This window comes from Crinia signifera, chromosome 1 (assembly GCF_055691185.1).
Source record: "Crinia signifera chromosome 1, ASM5569118v1, whole genome shotgun sequence".
Classification (NCBI taxonomy): domain Eukaryota; kingdom Metazoa; phylum Chordata; class Amphibia; order Anura; family Myobatrachidae; genus Crinia; species Crinia signifera.
In genome coordinates, this window is record NC_139217.1 from 72,601,779 (window position 1) to 72,625,443 (window position 23,665).

The 23,665-nt window shown below is 44.9% G+C and overlaps 1 protein-coding gene across 3 annotated transcripts in view; it reads right to left on the minus strand.

Annotated features, from left to right (window-relative positions):
* Positions 1 to 23,665, minus strand: part of LOC146042070 (uncharacterized) — a 378,004-nt gene that overhangs the window by 193,466 nt on the left and 160,873 nt on the right. For all 3 annotated transcript variants that reach the window (XM_083162079.1, XM_083162014.1, XM_083162143.1), the window contains exon 12: positions 11,116 to 11,232. In XM_083162079.1, coding sequence (XP_083018205.1) covers positions 11,116 to 11,232 — 117 coding nt within the window. The remainder of the gene's footprint in view (positions 1 to 11,115; positions 11,233 to 23,665) is intronic.

The following is a 23,665-nucleotide window of genomic DNA, read 5'->3' on the forward strand; positions in this document are numbered from 1 at the left end:
TTTTTTTTACTTTTAAAACTTTTTTTTTTTCTTTTTAAACTTACACGTGTTAAAGCACTACATACACACTACATACCCCCCGTGTTGAAATAAAGTTTGTACCCCCCCCCCTACACTATACACGTGTTGAAACACTACACTTAAAAATAATAAAAATGTCCCAATCATCGCAAAGACTGTTTTCAGCGGAGGAGGCATATGCCCTTCTTGCCTCTGACACAGCCAGTGAAGTAAGCGATGAATTGGCATTTGTCTTAAGCTCCTCTTCCTCCTCTAGTGATGAGGGACCCCCTCAAAGACGCCCCCGTAGAGCAGCTGAGACCCCTCCCCCAATGATTGATCTCGTATGGACCCCACCACCAGACAATTTTGAGCCCCAGGTTCCTGAGTTTTTGGCCAACCCAGGAATCCAATTTGATAGTACAGGCCTCAAAGAAATTGACTTTTTCAAAGTCTTTTTCGCTGATGATTTTATAAATTTAATGGTGGACCAAAGTAATTTATATGCCCAGCAGTTTATTGCCCAAAACCCCACGTCATCATTTGCTAGGTGGACCCCTGTAGATGCAGTAGAGATGATGACGTTTTGGGGTCTGGTGTTACATATGGGCATAGTTAAAAAGCCAGAAATTAGGCAATATTGGAGTACAGATGTTCTGTACAGCACCCCACTTCATCGTATGGCCATGACCCGGACTCGTTTTGAGACGATCCTTAAATTTTTGCATTACAACGATAATGCACAGTGCCCACCCAGAGATGATCCCACCTTTGACCGGCTATTCAAAGTCAGGCCGGTCATTGATCATTTCAGCGCCAAATTTGCTGAGATGTACATCCCCCAAAAATTCATTTGTGTGGACGAGTCACTTATACATTTTAAAGGAAGGGTTAAATTCCGCCAGTACCTTCCCAATAAGAGGGCAAGGTATGGCATAAAAATGTATAAGCTGTGCGAAAGTACCTCAGGGTACACCCACAGGTTTAGGGTATATGAAGGGAAGGACACAAGAATTGAACCGCCAGAATGCCCCCCCTCCCTCGTAGGTGTTAGTGGAAAGATTGTCTGGGATTTAGTGCACCCCTTCCTGGATAAGGGTTATCACCTCTATGTGGATAACTTTTACACCAGCATCCCCCTGTTTAAGGCCCTTGGTTCAAGAAGTACAGCAGCTTGCGGTACTGTGCGCAAGAACCAAAGAGGCCTCCCAAAAACGCACGTTGCCCAATTACTGAGAAAGGGTGAAAGCAGGGCAATATGCACCGAAAATATGTTGTTGGTCAAATATAAGGACAAGAGGGATGTCCTTATACTGACAACAATTCACGGAGACAGTACCACCTCCGTCCCTGTACGAGGTACCAGTACCCACACCTCAAAACCTATTTGTATCCTAGATTACAATAAGTACATGGGCGGAGTGGATCTTTCAGATCAGGTACTGAAGCCGTACAGTGCCCTGCGGAAAACAAAAATATGGTATAAGAAGCTGGCCGTGTATATCATCCAGATGGCACTGTATAACGCTTACGTACTATTCCGTTCTACCAGCCAGACGGGGACATTTATGCACTTTCAAGAGGAAGTCATAAAGGGCCTAATATTTGGGAACCAGCAGGCAGAGGGCCCCAGTACTTCTAGTACTGGCCCCAGTACTTCTAGTACTGGCCCCCGTATTGTATCAGGGCAGTATTTTCCTAATGAAATCCCCTCCACTGGAAAAAAGGGCAGGACACAAAAAAGGTGCAAAGTTTGCTATAAAAAGGGAATACGAAAGCAAACTATTTTCCACTGTGAAACTTGCCCCGACAAACCCGGCCTATGTATGAAGGAGTGCTTTAAAATATACCACACATCTATAGATTATTAGGTTCATCATTTCACCGTGCTTCGGGGGTCTTGCTAATGCGACATAGCACTCACCATTCATTCCACCAAAATGTGTGCTGCAAAATCCAAATATCACTCCTTCCCTTCTGAGTCCTGCCATGCACCCAAATGGTATTTTTTGGTCACATATGAGGCATTGCCGTACTCGGGAGAAATTGGGGCACAGATTTTGGGGTGCTTTGTCTCCTTCATCCCTTGTGAAAATGAAAAATTTTGAGCCAGAACTGCATTTTTGTGTAAAAAAATGTAATTTTTCATTTTCACAGCCCAGTTGTACCACAATTGGTGAAACCCCTGGGGGTTTGAAATGTACACTATACCCCTAGATGAATTCCCTGAGGGGTGTAGTTTGCAAAATGGGGTCACTTGTGGGGGGGTTCCACTGTATTGGTGCTTCGGGGGTCTTGCTAATGCAACATAGCACCCACCATTCATTCCACCAGAATGTGTGCTGCAAAATCCAAATATCACTCCTTCCCTTCTGAGTCCTGCCATTTTTTGGTCACATATGAGGCATAGCCGTACTCGGGAGAAATTGGGGCACAGATTTTGGGGTGCTTTGTCTCCTTCATCTCTTGTAAAAATGAAAAATTTTGAGCCAGAACTGCATTTTTGTGTAAAAAAAATGTAATTTTTCATTTTCACAGCCCAGTTGTACCACAATTGGCGAAACCCCTGGGGGTTTGAAATGTACACTATACCCCTAGATGAATTCCCTGAGGGGTGTAGTTTGCAAAATGGGGTCACTTGTGGGGGGGTTCCACTGTATTGGTGCTTCGGGGGTCTTGCTAATGCAACGTAGCACCCACCATTCATTCCACCAGAATGTGTGCTGCAAAATCCAAATATCACTCCTTCCCTTCTGAGTCCTGCCATGCACCCAAATGGTATTTTTTGGTCACATATGAGGCATTGCCGTACTCGGGAGAAATTGGGGCACAGATTTTGGAGTGCTTTGTCTCCTTCATTCCTTGTGAAAATGCAAAATTTTGAGCCAGAACTGCATTTTTGTGTAAAAAAATGTAATTTTTCATTTTCACAGCCCAGTTGTACCACAATTGGTGAAACCCCTGGGGGTTTGAAATGTACACTATACCCCTAGATGAATTTCCTGAGGGGTGTAGTTTGCAAAATGGGGTCACTTGTGGGGGGGTTCCTAACTTTTAGCATCTTATGGTGCCTAGAAACCTACATGGTGCCTAAAAAATAATCTCATAAAAAGGAGGCTCCAAAATCAAGTAGGTGCTCCTTCTATTATGAAGCCTGTGGTTTGGTCAACTTGCACACTAGGGCCACATATAGGATATTTATGAAAACAAAAGAATTGGGGGAATCAATTTTTAGTCACATTTCTCTAGTAAAATCTACTGTGTTCCTTAGAAAAATGTATTAAAATTGAAAATCTGCAAAAAAAATTAAATTTTTAAATTTCACCTACACTTTGTTTTAATTCCTGTGAAACACCTAAAGGGTTAACAAACTTCCAAAATGCTGTTTTGAATACTGTGAGGGGTGCAGTTTTTGAAATGGCATCATTTATGGGGGTGTCTCACATAAAAGTCCCTCAAAGTCACATCAGAACTGAACTGGTCCCTAAAAAAATCAGTGTTTGAAATTTTCTTGAAAATTTGCTATTCATATTTTAAGCCTCCTAGTGTCCAAAAGGAGGTTGAAATAATGATGGCAACATAAAGTAGACATATGGTCTATGTTAGTTATTAACTATTTTGAGTGGTATGATTATTTGTCTCACAAGCAGAAAACTTAACATTTTGAAAATTGCAAAATTTTCAATTTTTTTATGACATTTTGGTATTTTTCACAAAAAAACACAGACTGTATTGACCAAAATTTACCACTAACTTGAAGTACAATGTGTCACGAGAAAACAATCTCAAAATCACTGGGATAAGTAAAAGCAAAAAAAAGTTATCCCCACTTAAGTGATACATGTCAGATTTGAAAAAAGGGCTCTGTCAGGAAGGCAAAAACAGGCTGCGGCGGTAAGGGGTTAATGGAATGCGCAAACGGAATTCGCATTTCAAAAGTGTCTAAAAATCGGGGGCGTGGCCTGGCAAGCTACCAGAGCAGACGTGCTTAACAGGAGCTCCTGCACGATCCAGCTTAAAACCTGTTATTTTTCACTCCTTCAACCCATCCTTAACCCATTACCTTACTGCACCCCCTCCCTCCCGAGTCCCGACTGCTGCGAGCCGTGGCTGCGGAGCCGGAGAGCTCTATTTAGAGCTCCTGCGGGTTGCGGCCTGGGTGTGAGGCCGGAGCCGGGGCCTCAATTTCGGTCCGGAGAGACGTCACGGACTGCCTGGAAGCCGTAAGGAGATCCAGCTTGAGTGGCAGTGGTGTGGTGTGCACTACCCAGACTGGATCTAGTGCATGTTTTATTAACTCTAAAGTGGCACTTTACTGTGTAGTCTCTTCTGTTATGTCAAATATATAGGTGCAATCAATCCCTCTCCTTTACCAGACTTCTTTCAATATTGGTGTTGTCCCCTTTGCTCATGTAAAACGAATGCACATATGTTACCATATACTGTACGGACCTCATCTTTTCTGTAAAGGTGACTCAGGATATGGGTGTCTTCCGTGGCTCATGACACCTCTGCATTGCCCGGAAGGCCCTGCACAGGGGGTTATTTGGCATGCGGAGGCAGTGCTGTAATTCACATTCCGGTTGGTCATAAACTCGCACATGACCGGCGGGGGAAATCGCACATTTATGTGTCAAATTCGCATCGCATCGCACCACATCGCATGTCATCTCTTCGCAGTTTACCACACTTTTGGGTGCATTTTCGCATTTCATTAATTAATCGGTTTTGGAGGAAAAAGTGCAATACGGTGCGATAAGGTGCGATTTCAAAATGTTTTTTACTCAATTTGGAATAAAGGATTTTTTTGTTTTATTGAACCTCATGTATTGCAGTTAGTACATACAGAGGAAAATAAAGTTTAAGAACATACAATGGGGGTCAATCCAGAATTTTCTAATATTCCAATAAAATAAAAAAACTAATACGCAAAGGAATAAAGGATTTTTATTATAGTAATAATGTTGTCCCAAACAAAAGAGTGTCTTTCCCTTCTTGTGTCTTTTTACAAAATATATCTTTAAAGATATTGCCAGTGGCCATATACAGAAGCATAGTGTCGTTGACGATATAGTCATTATTCAGCTACATGTACAGACAACAGAAAGGGTCGTTAACGACCTGTAGGAGCATGCATCGTTAAATGATATAGTGCGTACACACTAGACGATATGCACAAAAATATTGTTACATATTGTTAAAAAGAATCATCTAAGGCAGGGGTCCTCAAACTATTTTGCTCTGGGACCCCATCAGGCAATAAAAATAATGACAAGTTACTGCAGAAGGTCCTCACATCACACGTGTAGGCAGCAGACAGCACATACATTTCAGCATTGTGGGGGCACAACATGATGGGAGGAGTCTAAAATAACAGACAATTTAACAGATGTTTCAGACTCCTTAAATCACTGACTGAGATTAGAAATGTCATCAGCCTGATGGTCAGCAACATGGAGTCGCGACCCCAAGCTGAGCAGGTCGGGACCCACTTTGGGGTCAGGACGCACAGTTTGAGAACCGCTGATCTAAGGTGTACCCAGCTTAAGTCTTATTTGATCACCATCTATCGCTAGTCAAAAAATATTGTGGAAGGATGACATTTCTTGATAAGGAAGGTCAGCTCCCCGGCAATAATGTCAATTCTCAAGGTTTACAGAAAAGGTAGATGGTTCTAGAGCAGGTATGTCCAAAGTCCGGCCTGGGGGCCAATTGCGGCCCATGCTGTCATTTCAAGTGGCCCGCAGCCTCCGGCCAGAAGTGGGTGGAGCATCAGATGCGGGACACACAGCACTAAAGGTGGGGCCCCGGCGAGCGTGCCTTTACCTTGCTGTCTGCAGCAGTGAGGAGGTGCCGGCCGCCAAAGTGAGATGTGTTTGGCATCTTTCGGGTGAGTATGCATCCAACCCCTCCAGCTGCAATTGTATATCACCCTCCTCCACAATCACAGTGACAGCATTGTGTGGGGAGGGGGTACAGCAAGTGGGAAGCTTATTCCAGTAACATGCAGAGTGAAGGAGGGCAGCAGTAGGAGCCCAAGCATCTCCTGTCCTTGCCGTTCCTGCTTTGCCTCTCCGTCCTCTGGCTCACACAAGGGGCTGGGAAACATACAGAGAAGGGAGGGGGCAGGCAGGGGGACATACAGTCAATGGGGGCAGAGGAGGGGACATACAGTGAAGGAGGGTCAGGCTGGGGGACATACAGTGAATGGAGGCAGTGATGGACATTCAGAGAAGGGGGGGTGGGCAGGCTGTGGGACATAGTGAGTGGGAGTCATACATTGAATGGGGCAGATTGGGGGACATACAGTGAAGGAAGGTCAGGCTTTGGGACATACAGTGAATGGAGGCAGTGATGGACATTCAGAGAAGGAGGAATAGGTGAATGGGTGCAGAGTGGGGAACATACAGTGAATTTTGGACATACAGTGAAGGAGGAGCAGGCTGGGGGACATACAGAGAAAGATAATTAGGCAGGGGAATATACAGTGAAGGGGGCAGAGTGGGGCACATACAGTGAATGGGGCAGGCTGGAGGAAATACAGAGAAGGGGGGCAGTCTAGGGAATATACAGTGAAGGGGCAGACAGGGGACATAAAGTGAATGGGGGCAGAGTGGGGGACCATTCTGATGTGATTAATGATTCAAAGAATGTCAGGCTGAATGGTCGGCCCCCCACATTTTCACCTCACCAAAACTGGCCCTCGTCGCAAAAAGTTTGGACACCCCTGTTCTAGAGCATTGACTGGGTGATCTGTTTAGTCTCGGGTCCTTTTTTGCTCAGTTTACAATGGGGAAAGTGAATTGGTTTCCAACCTAACCTACAGGGACATCTGTCCAATTACTGAAATATTACATTAAAAGGACCAAGATGCTGTCCTTTGAATTTAATGATCAGTGATTCTCTAACTTTTTGGTGGATGTAAAAAAAAAAACCAGTTCAAAGTTTGTTCACGTGAAGTTTTGCCTATAGGATATTCAGCTAAACTGTGTCACGTTATTCCCTGCTTTGACTTTGGATCACTGTGCTACCTGCAGAGCCCAGACCAATGGGACTTCTGCCATTTATGATTGTGTTAAAGTTTAAATGGTTTAGTTAATGCTACAATTAAATTATACTTTTATATATAAAAAAAGGGTACTTGTGTATTATCATGGCGCCCCCGATATTAAGTCGCACGATTTTTCATCGCATCGCATGCCATACACCCGATGCACAGCGATGCGATTTAAGCCCCCTATGCGATTTTAAATTGTGTAAGCACCCTAATGGGTGCTTACAATGTTAAATGCACCCCCACGCCACCCCCCAGTATGAACGTGAACCCGAAGCGTGGCAAGCGCAGGGAGCCCGTGAGGGGCGGCGGTACACGTCCTCCGACCTTTTCATACCCACACTATCCACATCGGCGTGGAGTTGATTCTATATAGTGTGGCGAGCGCAGCAAGCCACCGAGCCCGAAGCGTGGCGAGCGGACGCGTATTACTTTACATGTATTCCGCGTCCGCTCGCCATGCTTCGGGCTCGCTGCGCTCACCACACTATATAAAATCAACTCAACGCCGACGTGGATAGTGGGGGTATGAAAAGGTCGGAGGATGCGTACCGCCGCCCCTCGCGGGCTAGCTGCGCTCGCCATGCTTCGGGTTCATGTTCATACTGGGGGTGGCGTGGGGGTGCACTTAACATTGTAAGACCCCATTAGGGTGTTTATACAATTTATAATCGCATCGCATTGTATGCCATATACAATGCCATACAATTTTAACATTGTATGACATTGGGGAACATCGCGGGACATCGCATCGCATACCATCGCATGCCTTATGGTCTGCGATGCTCTATGCGCCATGATAATACACAAGTACCAAAAAAAGACTTGGATAAGGTTTATATAAAGGCTTTCTACAATTAATGTGCCACCTTTGTTTGCCTATACATTGTTTGTCTTCGATTTACCAGCAGTACTTTGCTTTTAGAACACCAATAAAAATAAGTCTTCTAGACTCTAGTAAATTTGTGCCGACAAAGGTTTCCTGGCATGCAACATAGTATGAATGACTTTTGGTGAGAATATTTCAAGAGACATCCCATCAGAGCTAGGCGGTTCAAGTCCAGGTGTAGGAACAGACCGTGCAGGATGAGATCTGGCCATAGAGGCAGTCTCAGAGGAGATGCTATTGACAGGCTCCTTAGATCTGTGTACCACCCTCGTCGTGGCCAAACTGGGGCCACCAGAATCATCATTCCCCCCTCCATCTTGAACTTTCTAAGAAGACGAGAAGGAGAAGATAAAATGGAGGAAATGCATAGACGAGGGGAAGTTGCCATGGAGCAGTGAGAGAGTCTATCAGAAAGGCTGCAGGGTCCAGTGTCCATGAGCCATAAAGAGGAACCTAGAAGTTTTGCCTGAACGCCAACAGATCTATTTCGGGCACTCCCCACTGAGACGTTAGCCAAGTGAACATGTCTGGATGGAGTTCCCACTCACCCATGTTGATGTCCTGGCGACTGAGAGTCTACCTCCCAGGATGAACACCGTGGAGAGTGCTGGGATATGCTTCTCCGCCCACCTGAAGATCTTGGTGACTTGCTGCATTGCTCCCTGGCTGCGTGTTCCACCCTGTCTGTTTATGGATGCCATGGCTGTGGCATTGTCAGATTGAATTTTGAATGGGCAACCTTGGATGAGGGAACTCGCACTTCGAAGAGCCTAAAGGACTGCCCTCAATTCTAGGACATTGATCAGAAGATGACTTTCTTGAGCTGTCCAGCGACCCCGAAAGGATTGAGAGTTGCAGACTGCCCCCCAGCCCCTCAGACTGGCATCTGTGGTAATCATGATCCAGGTTGGGATCCAAAATGGATGGCCCTGGGATAAGTTGGTTGTTTTTTAACCATCATGTGAGATGTGTGAACATCCTGGGACAGACTGATCAATTGACTCCTGAGATGAGTATGTTCTCCCTTCCACTGACTGAGAGTTTGCAGCTGGAGTGGGTGCAAGTGGAACTGCGTTTATTCTACTATGTCAAAGGAAGCCACCATTGAGCACAGGACTGTCATGCACCTGTGAATAGACACCATTCGTTGACTTAGGAGGGGCTGAATCCTCTTTTGGGGAGGGAGTGGGTCTTGTCCTCTAGTAGGAAAATCTTCTGTGACTGAGTGTCCAGAAGTGCTGAAAAAAAATATCCAAGAGAGGAAAATTTAAACCCTCATCTGTTGATTGGAGTATGCCTTCTCATCTACCTTCAGTCAAATTTGGTGCCCTATATCCATCGCTCACCACCCTTTCCCTATATTTAAAAATGTCCAGAAGTGCTCCCAGGTGAAGCACCCTTTGTGAAGGAGCTAGAGATGATTTCTTCCAGTCGTGAGATAGCAGAAGAGTAATTGTCAGCTGTAAATGACACTGAAGCTGGTCTGGGGAATTGGCTAACAGCAGCAGGTCATCCAGATATGGAATCATTTGGATCCCCACTGGTGTAATTGTGCTGCCATGACCGCCATCACCTTGGCGGGGGCCGTGGACAGACCAAAGGGTAGCACCCTGAATTGGAAGTGCTCGTCCCGAAGGGCGAACCTCAGGAAGCGTTGATGATCCTGCCAAATGGGAATGTGCAGGTATGCATTTTGTATGTCGAGCGAGGCCATGAAGTCCCCTGGTTCCAGTGTCAGAATGATCGAATGAAGGGACTCCATACGAAACTTAGGCACTCGCAGAAAAATATTGAGAGACTTTACTGTAGGTTTAGAATAGGACAATGTGAACCATCTGGTTTGTCGACCAGGAATAGGGTGGCATAGAACGCCCGACGTCTCTGTTCCTGTGGAACTGGAATGATGACATTCAAGTCCACAAGAGAGCGGATGAGAGCTGTAGTGCATGTCTCTTCAATGGATCTTTGGGAAGACCCATGTGAAAACACAGCTGAGAGGGACAGAACTAGAACGTCAGGGCGTAGTCCGTGGAGACCATGTCCCTGACCCAAGCATCCGACGTGGTATTCCACCACTGTGGAGCAAAGAACAGAAGATGGCCTCCCACCCTTGGGTCCCCTGGGTTGGGGTCCGGCCCATCAGGCTGCATGCTTGTCAATCTGCTTGACTGCGGGGCGTCTGGTAGCCCAGGGGTGCTTGGTGCGAGGCTTGGTAGCCTTAGGGGCTGAGGGAAATATAGAGGCTGACCTCTGACCCTGCCCTGGGGCCGAAAGGACTGAAATGTAGTCTTTGGTCGCGTGGTACTGTGGAGGGCAAGAAAGAGGACTTAGATGCAGCCAAAGTAGTAACAATTTTATCCAACTCAGGGCCAAAAAGGGTATCTCCATGAAAGGGAAGAGTCTCTGAGGCTTTATTGGAATTGATATCCGCGTGCCATGACCTGAGCCACAATACGCCTCTGGCTCCGACAATAGTGTCCTCAGGTGTTGTTGTGGATTCAACATCGGATGGGCTAGAATCCCCCCAGAGAGGGAATCTGCTTTAGCATCATTCTCAGACAGAGGTGTGGCGCTTACTTGCCTAGCCTGTCTGCACCGGGTATGGCTGCTTGCAAGTGTGGACGTCAACCCCTGCACAGGTTGTGCAAAGGATTACATCCAAGGGGGCTCCACGTATGTGAGAGGTATTGCGCTTACAATGGTGCTGCCTGCTGCAACAGGTGGCAGGGGTGGAGCTGCAACAGACGGTAGGGGTGGAGCTGCAACAGACGTCCGGGGTGCAGGGGCACTGGAGGTGGAGCTGACAAGTGGTCAACAAGCTGCATCATTACCTGTGTCAGCATCTAGGCCCAAGCCAGTTCCTGCTGTGGATCCGATATGATTTCCCGGCGGTCGGGATCCCGGCGGTCGGAATTCCGACACTGGAATCCCGATCGCCGAAATCCCGACAAGGGGGGGACATGGATCGCCCCCCCTTGCGGGCTCGCTGCGCTCGCCACGCAGCGGGCCCGGTGCCTCGCTACGCTGCCGGGGGGAGCTCAAGGAGAATTTGGTCTAACTTGTCTTTAGGACAAGTCGGACTAGTGTATGGCTGGCCTTAACTCTATCTGCAGGTTACATTTGCCCCACCTGCAGTGTACATGTGAGAAAGATGAATCAGGCCCATACTCACCATATTTAATATTAAATTTCTCAGTTCCTTTAGCTCGCTACGTCTTTTATTTTTTTCTTCTGGCTCCACTTGTTGTATTTGGTCAAAATCACAAGATCCAAACTGCCAATTGCGTTGCTGAAAAAGACAGAAAATGATGTTGAAATAAGGGTTTAAAGGAAGTCATGTTATTTTTTTTTATCACACATCTACAGTGCAAATCTGTATCAAGGGTCTAATTCAGACCTGTTCACTAGGCTGCGTACACACAAAGAGGTCAACACAGCCCCTTCCCCATTAGCATGCCAGGGGATGTGTACAACAACACATCCCCTCACATGCGGCTGAAGGGTAGAAAAATCATTAGATGACCATCAAATAATTTCTCTCCCCTTTGGAAATAAAAGTCAGTATAAACCAGTGGTGGAACTCCGGGAGGCAATGGAGTCATTTGCCACCCGGCTCCTGGCCAGAAGGGGGCGCTGACTAAATTGTCTCCCATTCCATGTTACTGCTGCTGTGAACAAGCCACTGGGCCATACGCGTCTCGTTTACAGCAGCAATCCAGCTTGCACCGGTCTCCCCAGGTCCCCGACCCGTTTTTGTCTGACACCTGCACTGTGGCTGTCGTCCCGATGCTCCCGTCTGCACCGCAGTGCTGGGGAAGGGGGAGGAAGTGAGTGAGCAAGGTTTTCATGAGCCCGGCGAAGACCCGAGTCCTACCCACCCTCCCGAGCAGAGCCGTAAGTGGAACTCAGCACGCAAGACTGAGGCAGTCACCACAGAGCCCAGGCAGCACTGAGTTAAGGTATGTGAGGGCTTGTTTGACCTGTTGCACAGGAGGGGAGATAGATATCGAGTGGGTTTTTATTTTATTTTATTTGATATGGCCCCCTCTGGTATAGTAAGTTCGTTTGCAATGGATCTAGGGGTGTGCTACCACCGACAACTTAAATACAGGACTTTTATTGGAAGAAAGAAAACGGATTGTCTTATGGTGGTGCACCATTTATAGAGACTGGAATCATAAAATATACCTTTTAATTATTTTATTTAAAATGAAGAGTACGAAATATGACATACAACATATAACATAGACACAAGTGAAAACAGTGTGTTTTTAAAAAGCACGTGCGGGTTCCAAAAGCAACTCCCTCTATTGTATATTTTATTTTATCAATGACACTTTGTATTTTCTCCTTCTTGGTTTTTATACAAAAATAATCGAGGAACAGGGTGTGTCAATTTAGAATAGGTTTTGTGTTTATATGCAGTTGTAGATTTTAACAGCCTAGTTAGCAGCTACCTTGATGCGGTAATTGGCACTTAATTGGTTACAATAGCTAATGGCTCAATAAATTACTAAACTATCTAGCGTTGAAGCTTATTGTATTGCTTATATTTACTGATACAATTGAGCTACATTAAGGTCTAGGTAACGGGGTGTTGTCACTCCTGAGTTTGGTCTGGAGTCACTACTTATAGCAAGTGCTGCAGAACGAATTTGCGGGTGAGAGAACACCTCTTCATATATTGGTATTAAATTACTGCTGATACATTAATTACAGTATAGAGGTGGACAACAGTAGTGCTCTTAAGTAAGCTGAACGATCTGATGTCCCTCTCTGTGCCGTTTGCGCGGTCGCAGGGGGATACTCAGATAGGAATAGCTTAATTGTGCCCCCTATTGTGGACATACGTTCCCTCTCACGGAGGTAGCGGTAGTGCAGTGAGGCTGGCAGAGGTAGTCAGTTATTCCCCGTGCTGTCGACCTGATACGCTGGTCGTTGACAGCTAGCGGGGAGCCTGACTATGCTCCGTCTAGATTGTAGCTCTCGGCGCGCACTCCCTGTCCAGGGACAAGTGCCGCAATCAGGGTGCCGTGCGTCTATTAGTCCAGCCCTGTGCCACTACCGGCTCGTGCTGCTGCTGGAGTGGTCTTTAGGGGGGCTAAAGATGGAGGCTGCTAGTACATTAGAGTCCTGAAAAGGACTGATAAATACAATCAATAAACACAAAAAAGGGAGGGTAAGGTATTGCTAGAGGAACGTGCGCACGGCTGGGTCGGCCGGCGTACGCTTCGTAGGTCTTCCTCAGGGCAACCGGTATAGGTGCCCAGGTAGAACTTATAAGGCTTGTTCTAATTTGAATGGTCCAATGGTGGTACTGTGTGTCACAGAGGTCCCGCCCCTGTTATACTGCACCAATCATTCTGAGGTATGTATCTCATTTAGTGATTATCGGTGTCCCGTGTTGGGATTGTATATGTCCAATTTATCAAAAAGTTAATTCCATAAGGTTATACATGATTATACATGTATGTTCATTGGTGTTTGAACAATTTAGGTTCACTTCTAATTTAACGTATGCATGAGGTTTATTATTCTCCTTTCATTCGGTAGAACCACGGTGGATATGGGTGTTCTTGTAGGTGCAATCGGGATTTAATCCCGTGTATGTTATTATGATGTGTCGTAGGGCTTATGATGTCGACACTGGTGAATGCAGTGTTGAGAATCGTGGGTATATTATTCTTCTATGTGTCGGTCTCCTCTTTAGAGATGGGCATGCCTGGAAATCAGGGATGTGAATGTTTACCCATTGGTAAAGCTATAAAGTGGTAGGTGACATTTAAGGTGTGCCCGTGCTGGGTGATTACTCGTGTGCATATTGTGAAGCTGTATTGGCAAATTAATTAGCGCATGATAGTTGCAGATAAGGGGGCATAAGTGAAAAACAACGAGTGCTAAAATGAACTGTAAACCAAACATGTGAGAAAGGTGCCACACAGGTTGTGTTAGGGGTAAGTGGTGACTAAAGATAGGTGATTGGTAATGATAGGTCATTGGCCTATTCTTCTGTCTGTCGGCATATGCGAAGTGGTGATGGGATAAGAAATAATAAATAAAATATAAGAAATATTAGGATATATTGAATTGGCCTTGGTGGCTCAAGGTGTCGACATCTCATGTCAACTTAATGATTGGTATTTGGGTTTTTCATTTTTGAAATTATCATTTGGTAGTACAGTGATTTTCAACTTTGATAAATCGCCTGGGACATTGATATCATATGACGACATCCGTCAATTTTAGGAGATATCATTCCTATTATCATTTGAGAGATATCTGTATTGTCCTCTCTAGGTCTTCCTATGTCTGGCCAGATTTGGCTGTGTGTGAGGAAGAGAGTCTTGTTATATTGGTAGTAGGACAGGTAATTACTTCCCTGATTGATGGGTTGTATTGGAAGAGCGGTCCAAGGATTGATTGTCCAATCATATGTCGGACCTAGTTTGGTGGCCTGGCTAAATGTGACACATTGGTCTGGTAGCTCTATTCCACCGTTGGTCGTATTTCTAAATTTCAGAGAAAGGCTGCATAACTCATGTCCTCATTGAGTCCGTTAGGTGTCATGGTATTCAGCAAGAAGATGAATTTGGCTTCATGTTGTAAGAGTTCCTTGTCCACATTGCCTCGTCTTATGCCTTTGTCCACCTGCATCATACCAAATGCTTGTAGTCCTTTGGCATTGCCTTGGTGGTATTTTAGAAAGTGTTTTGCAATTGGAGTCAGTTTCTTCATATTCTGTTTGTCCCTGCTCGCGTTCTTGATGCTGGACAGATGTTCCAGTAATCTCTGTTTTAAAGGCCTGATGGTTTTGCCTATATATGTGAGATTACAGGGGCAGCATAAGTTGTAAATTACTCCTGGGGTAGTACATGTGATCTTGTTTTTAATCACCCATTTTTTGTCAAATTTATCAACAAATGTCATTGTGTTCTTCATATAAGGACATGCCTTGCAAGTGCCACATTTGTAAGACCCACTCTTCTGTTGGTATCTGTTGCTGGTCTGTGGTTTCTCTAGGTGACTTTGAACCAGTAGGTCTTGCAGATTGTTACTCCTCCTCCAACTGATTTGGACTTTATTGTCCAGAATTTTTGCCAGATCAACATCTGTTTTGAGGACTTCAATGTGTTTGTTTAAAATCTCTTGCACTGTTCTCCACTCATGGCAGAAAGTGCCAATGAATCGTACTTTGTCATCTGGTATTAATACGTCCTTGCTCTTTGGGATGAGGAGTTGTTCTCTGTCACAGCTTTTTGCTTCATTGTTGGCTCTTTTAACTGCTCGTTTGCTGTAGCCTCTTTGTGTCAGTCTCTCTCCCAACTCTTTCGCTCTTTTCTCATATGTTGTCCCCTCGGAGCAGTTCCTCTTTGTTCTGAGGAACTCCCCTTTGGGGAGACCTTTAAGTACAGGTGGAAAGTGAAAGCTGTCATGGTGAAGGATGGAGTTTGTGGCAGTCTTTTTTCGATATAGATCAGAGGAAATGTGGCCATCTGATTCTACAGTGAGTTTCAGATCCAGAAAGGTAATTGTATGTTGGCTGATGTCAAAGGCTAGGTGGAGTTTGAGCTGGTTGTGATTGAGGGTGTTTATGAATTCAATGAACAGTTCTTTTTCTCCTTCCCAGACAATGAGTAGGTCGTCTATATAACGTAACCATAGTAGGACATGTTTTGTGAAGATGTCATTGTCCTCGCTGAACACCACCTCTCGTTCCCACCACCCCAGGTACAGGTTTGCATAGGTGGGGGCACAGGCACTGCCCATAGCAGTCCCCTGTACCTGGAGGTAGAACTTGCCATCACAGGTAAAAAAGTTCTTGGTCAGTACAAAGCGGAGGAGTTTGATTAGAAATTCATTGAATGGATCTTCCCGTTCCATACTCAGAAAATATCTTGCGGCGTTGAGGCCGTGCTCATGGATGATATTAGTGTACAGGCTCTCAACGTCGCATGTAATCAGCCAACAGTTTTTATTCAAAATTACATCTTGGATTCTGTTGAGCACATCCATCGTATCACGGATGTATGAGGGTAGAGTGTACACATATTTGCGTAGCCAGTGATCCACAAATTTACTGGCATTTTCTGTGAGACCTCCCATCCCGGAGACTATTGGCCTTCCGGGTGGGTTCACCTCATCTTTGGTACTTTGGGCAAAAGGTAGAGTGTTGCCACTCTGGGGTGCTCAACTGTTAGAAAATCCATTTGTGCTTTGGTAATGGTTCCATTGTTTCTGGCCTCACTGAGAATTTTATTGTATATTTCCAGGAAATTGTCTAGTGGGTTGAAAGTCAGTCTTTGGTAACATGATTTGTCTGAGAGTTGACGTTCAAGTTCGAGCAGGTATTTGTCACGGTCCCACAGCACTATATTGCCCCCCTTATCGGAAGGTTTCACAATAGTATCTTCCCATCCTCTTATTTCCTTAAGGGCCTGCCTCTCATCTTTGGTCAAGTTGTCCTGTATATAGGGGGTCTTGTGTTGTACCAACTTGTCTAAGTCCCTGCTGACCAGGTCCAGCTAGGTTTTAACCTGAGGGCATAGATGGAAATCAGGGTAAAACTGAGACTTCTTTTTGAGAGATGAGGTCATTGTGGGGTCTGTGGTCGTATCACATGTGCCCTGTAGGTCACTTTCTTCTCCTAATTCTTTCAAGATAGAGATGGCTATTTCATCTTCTCTGGTGGGGAAGAAATATGTGAGTAGAGGTTGATCTGATGGTGTAGGTACTGACAGAGACTGGTCCTCTATTGTGCATGTACTTTCTCTCTTCCGAAAGAATTTTTTAAGTAACAATTTCCTCCCAAAGAGGTTGATGTCTCGTTCTATATTAAAACGATTAAGTGATTGGGAGGGGCTGAAGGAAAGGCCCTTGCTGAGTAGTTGGTTTTGGGCTGGGGTGAGAATATGGTTGGTAAGGTTGATGATACGTAAGTTATCTTGTGGGTTTAGTATCGATGTCGTCGATATTCCCTGTTCTCTTCCCTTCAGTCCCTGTTGGACCTTTTTCCTCTTCTTGCCCCTCCTGATCTTTCTGGTAGACCTCCTATATTGTTTCTCAGCTCTCTTGGGGTAACCCCTAAAAAATCCTGTGGTGTTCTGCGTACATTAATCTGTTCATGGGAGGACTCGCTTTCAGAGGAGTCTATGTCAGAAGTGGTATATTGTGTCTGACGGTTGCCAGGTGGTCTTTTATTGATGTGACTCCACCTATAGACAGTGTTGCTGGTGAAATCCTGTATATCCCTTTGTAATTTGGATTTTTTCCGGCTGATTGTTTCTCTCTCTACATTATCAATTTCTGCCTTGAATCGTTGGTACATTTTTTGTAATTTGTCCAAGCCTTCAAATTCTTTAAGTTTTGTACTCAGGTTGGCTATCTCTAGAGCATGTTGTTCAAGTTTTATTTCTTCATGTTTGGTAAGAATGCCTATTAGTTTGAGAGAACAGTTAGTCAGAGTTTGTTCCCACTCTGCTTTGAGATTTTCAGATGCCAGCTCAAAGGAGGGAAAGACTCTGGGACGGAGTCCCCTTGGTGTCACTCTTTGTTTGGAATAACTGTCAAAATTTGCTTTATTCCAAAAGGCTTTTGATTGTTTAATGAGTACAAATTTAAGAGAGTGTAGGTCGTTGACCCAATCTTCACTTGTCTGTATTTGTGTCAGGTCTCTTGTTAATAAACTGTCCATACAATTCTTAAGTTTCGTCTGTCTTTCTGTTAGGTCATGGCTCAGACTGAAAGCAGGTGTAGGTGTCATCGGGACCTCTGTGTTTGGATTCATATTAATAAATGATTTGCCTTAACCTGGGTTCACTAACCAGTTAAGAATTGATAATGTATATAACAGGTAGTTATATTTATTGGACTTCTCCTGTTTCCGTGCTAACAGATCGGGAAAATGATCATGGATCATATAGAGCACAGGTCTTCAACCTGTGGCCCTCCAGATGTTGTGGAACTACATTTCCCAGCATTCCCTGACAGTTTTGGCATGCTCTTATAGAAAAAAATGTGGCAATGCATGTTGGAACATGTAGTTTCACAACATCTGGAAGGCCATAGGTTGAAGACCCATGATATAGAGTAACAGGTATGTGAGGGCTTGTTTGACCTGTTGCACAGGAGGGGAGATAGATATCGAGTGGGTTTTTATTTTATTTTATTTGAAATGGCCCCCTCTGGTATAGTAAGTTCGTTTGCAATGGATCTAGGGGTGTGCTACCACCGACAACTTAAATACAGGACTTTTATTGGAAGAAAGAAAACGGATTGTCTTATGGTGGTGCACCATTTATAAAGACTGGAATCATAAAATATACCTTTTATTAATTTTATTTAAAATGAAGAGTACAAAATATGACATACAACATATAACATAGACACAAGTGAAAACAGTGTGTTTTTAAAAAGCACGTGCGGGTTCCAAAAGCAACTCCCTCTATTGTATATTTTATTTTATCAATGACACTTTGTATTTTCTCCTTCTTGATTTTTATACAAAAATAATCGAGGAACAGGGTGTGTCAATTTAGAATAGGTTTTGTGTTTATATGCAGTTGTAGATTTTAACAGCCTAGTTAGCAGCTACCTTGATGCGGTAATTGGCACTTAATTGGTTACAATAGACTAATGGCTCAATAAATTACTAAAGTATCTAGTGTTGAAGCTTATTGTATTGCTTATATTTACTGATACAATTGAGCTACATTAAGGTCTAGGTAACGGGGTGTTGTCACTCCTGAGTTTGGTCTGGAGTCACTACTTATAGCAAGTGCTGCAGAACGAATTTGCGGGTGAGAGAACACCTCTTCATATATTGGTATTAAATTACTGCTGATACATTAATTACAGTATAGAGGTGGACAACAGTAGTGCTCTTAAGTAAGCTGAACGATCTGATGTCCCTCTCTGTGCCGTTTGCGCGGTCGCAGGGGGATACTCAGATAGGAATAGCTTAATTGTGCCCCCTATTGTGGACATACGTTCCCTCTCACGGAGGTAGCGGTAGTGCAGTGAGGCTGGCAGAGGTAGTCAGTTATTCCCCGTGCTGTCGACCTGATACGCTGGTCGTTGACAGCTAGCGGGGAGCCTGACTATGCTCCGTCTAGATTGTAGCTCTCGGCGCGCACTCCCTGTCCAGGGACAAGTGCCGCAATCAGGGTGCCGTGCGTCTATTAGTCCAGCCCTGTGCCACTACCGGCTCGTGCTGCTGCTGGAGTGGTCTTTAGGGGGGCTAAAGACGGAGGCTGCTAGTACATTAGAGTCCTGAAAATGACTGATAAATACAATCAATAAACACAAAAAAGGGAGGGTAAGGTATTGCTAGAGGAACGTGCGCACGGCTGGGTCGGCCGGCGTACGCTTCGTAGGTCTTCCTCAGGGCAACCGGTATAGGTGCCCAGGTAGAACTTATAAGGCTTGTTCTAATTTGAATGGTCCAATGGTGGTACTGTGGGCCTTATTCTGATCGGTGCGGATATTCCCGAATTCTTACGGTGCGGTCCGCACGCCACGCTGTACGGCGGCGTGCGGGAATCGTCCGTAGAAACGCCCACGTGTCCTCCGCATTCGGACGGACTCACTCTTTAAGAACAGGGCGTGTGTACGGACGACATACAAACCGTGCGTGTGCGGTTGAACCGTACAGATTCTTGCACGGTCTTCCCGCACAAGCACGGTCTTACCGCGTCAGAACATACGGGAAGCTGTCCGTACGCCCCGATGCGGAGTATTTACGCTCAATCCCACACTTTTGTACTGAGTACACACAGCGATCACATGACCCACTTAGGCTATTAGGCAACCTCCTGAAAAAGGGATTGTTATCAATTTCAATCAATTAAATGCTCATCTATACTAACCCACATTCCTACTTCATTCATGACACACATTAACCCTTACAGCATGTGACCCTAACATACATCTATATACACTATGTACATTTTGCTTAGTTTAAACATTTTAAACAACTTACATATATACTTTAGCATGTTAGGAAAAAACACTGACAACTTTGAACTTTAAATAAATATTTATTCAAACAAAATAATAACAAAAAAGAAAATTAATTTTCAGCATCAATTATGCTATCGATGAGGCTCAACATTTGCCGCATCAGGCCTCGTAGACGAAGGAGGGCCCCACGGCGACCCTCCTCTGCTTGGGCAGGCTCATCTGTGGAGGAAATTCAAATGTAAAAATGACTAATGATATTCATGCATACATTTAACATAGTCAAACCTACATTTTAAACATGCATTCTGACAGGTGTGTGTGTATATATATATATATATATATATATATAAAGTTGGATGCGAGCCGGCACTCTTCTGAATGTAAATGACGGGCCCCGGGTGCCTTCCTCGAGATAATGGATAGAGGGCAATAATAGGCGTCACTCCGAGGACTTTCACTGAAGAAAAACTTTTTTATGTATATAGACAGAAAGAAACAGTCTACACCATCATGTCTGCTAAGTCGACGTTTCAATGTCCTTGGACATTTTTCTCAAGACTGGACATGAAATAGGCATACAGCGAATAACACATGAACAACTGTTTAAATAAGCGCTTACCTGGCACTTGTCTGCCCGGCGGCCGGGTGCACGCCGTCACGCCCCGCATCGAGGAGTCCCGGAATGCTGACGTCAGCTTCCTGCTCCCGTTGCCTGGGAGACACATGAAGCTGCCGTCCCCAGCCGCCGGACGTCATCGCGCAGGCTGTCAGATAGTCTGGAGAAGAAAAGACATGTGACACTATAAACAACTGTGCCACACGAACTGTTTAAATGACTAGACAGCAATTATCAGCGCATGAACGGAGCAATAAGCACAGAAAAAAATATGTGGGTGGTTACAGGGAAACAGTAAATAACGAGAGATACCCTGCTTAATAAAATACACTCCAGTTAAACCGTTCATTGAGTCCCAGTGGTTTACAAGTCTGCAATTTAAAGATCCAACGGGCTTCCATCTTAAGTAATGCCCCATCTCTGTCACCCCCTCTGCGAAGGGGAGGGACGTGGTCTATAAGGATAAATTTGAGGTCACTGATGGAATGGCCCGCTTCCAGAAAGTGGCGAGCCACTGGCTGATCCGATGATTTGGACTTAATAGCGTTGGATATGGCAGAACGATGCAAGGCCATCCTGTCACGTATTGTGCGGATGGTCTTGCCAACGTAATGCAGATGACATGGGCAATATAGTAAATAAATGACATGTGTCGTCAAACAGGTGAGCACATGTCGAATAGGGATACTAGTTTTGGTGACAGGATGTGGAAATGTTTTACACACCACCAGATTCTTACAAGTTGTACAGTTCAAGCACCGATAGCATCCCGGGAGTTTAGACAAGAAGCAGGAGCGGCCAAAACCAAAGGGCAGCGAGAGCTAAAGGCCCTCCTGAGGAGTTAATTTACAATCTCTCCTCATACTCCTTGAAACCGGCTGAAGAGGCTGTTCTTAAAAAAGGCTTATCGTTCATTCCAACTAATACCCATAAGGAGTTACAATGGCAGATTGACCGCCATCGATTTGATCGCCATCTCCGTTTGAAAGAACATTTTCAATATTCCGAATATTCCATGGCTACAGACCCTGTTCAAAAATTCATCCAATCCAGAAGTAGTTCCAGATTTGACCCAGTGTCCTCTAACACCTCCATCCCCACCTTTTCCAGATTGGTGGACGCATCAGTGTCTAAATACAATTCGGCCACTACAACCACCCATTACAATTTATCACGGGAGGAGCGTAAGGCCCTCAATGACTTGGCTGGATATCGACATATAGTAATACGGGCGGCGGATAAAGGGGGAGCTATAGTCGTCCAAAATCTAAGCGACTACAAGGATGAAATATACCAGCAGCTCAGTGACACCTCGGTATATGATAAACTTCCCAGTGACCCCACCAGTGTTTATAAGCATGAATTGGACGCCCTATTGGTGCAAGCTACCCAAAGGCAACTCATCCATAAAAATTTGGCAAGTGCCCTCATGCAGCAGTTTCCAGTCACGCCGGTCATTTATACGGTGCCTAAACTTCACAAAAATCCTAGCAGGCCTCCAGGCCGACCAATAATCTCGGCCAATAACTCACTTTTCCAGCCTGTTTCAAAATTTCTCGACACTCTACTTCAACCTCACGTCCAACAACAACCAACTTACGTGAAAGACACCACCGATTTCCTCCTGCGGCTACAACAGGTCACCCACATACCACCAGAAACGGTTCTAGTTACGCTTGATGTATGCAGTTTATACACAGCTATCCCCCAGGCAGCTGGAGTAGCAGCAGTCGCTAAATTTTTAAGAACACAAAACATCAATGAGATTGACCACCATTTATTTGTGCAGCTGCTATCATTAACCCTCGAAAGAAATTATTTCTTGTTTAATGGAGCCATTTACCAGCAAAAAGTGGGGTGTGCTATGGGGAGCCCGGTAGCCCCTAGTCTGGCAAACATATTTATGTTTGCGGAGGAAGAAGAGAAATTTTTAGGTGTGGACTGCATAGCAAAGCATATTTTATTATACTGTCGTTTCATCGACGATCTCTTTTGTCTATGGACTGGGCCAACAGCTATTCTTGAGGAACACATTCAAGCCATCAATACCAGTACTAGCCCCATTAAGTACACATACAATATACAGTATGAATCCATCGAATACTTGGACGTACAGGTGTCATTACTAAATGGGTATTTGGCAACCAAGGTCTATACAAAACCCACTGACCGTAACACCTTATTGTTGGGATCAAGTCACCACCCTAAACCCCTTAAACAGGGGCTCCCAAAATCCCAATTAATGAGAGTCGCTCGGATATCCAGCACCCGACAAGCAGCTTTAGAGAGCACCAATGCAGTGGTTGAGAAATTTGTAACCAGAGGTTATAATCTTAAACAATTACAAACACTCCAAAAGGAGGTCTTGACTATGCCCAGGACTGATTTACTAAAATCCAAAGAGCGTCATCAAGATAATCTACTACCATGGAAACAAGAATTTTCCACGTCAAGCCCTGTGGTACAAAGAGCGACAACAGCTCTGTGGCCCATCGTCAAGACCGATGCATCTCTCCCCGGACTGCACAATAGAAGACCCATGGCTTGTTACACCCGGGGGCGTAATATCAAGGACCAGGTGGTGCACACCGACATCACGGGGTTTGATGTACCAGAGCAGCCACTAAATTTCTTGTCTAAACTCCCGGGATGCTATCGGTGCTTGAACTGTACAACTTGTAAGAATCTGGTGGTGTGTAAAACATTTCCACATCCTGTCACCAAAACTAGTATCCCTATTCGACATGTGCTCACCTGTTTGACGACACATGTCATTTATTTACTATATTGCCCATGTCATCTGCATTACGTTGGCAAGACCATCCGCACAATACGTGACAGGATGGCCTTGCATCGTTCTGCCATATCCAACGCTATTAAGTCCAAATCATCGGATCAGCCAGTGGCTCGCCACTTTCTGGAAGCGGGCCATTCCATCAGTGACCTCAAATTTATCCTTATAGACCACGTCCCTCCCCTTCGCAGAGGGGGTGACAGAGATGGGGCATTACTTAAGATGGAAGCCCGTTGGATCTTTAAATTGCAGACTTGTAAACCACTGGGACTCAATGAACGGTTTAACTGGAGTGTATTTTATTAAGCAGGGTATCTCTCGTTATTTACTGTTTCCCTGTAACCACCCACATAT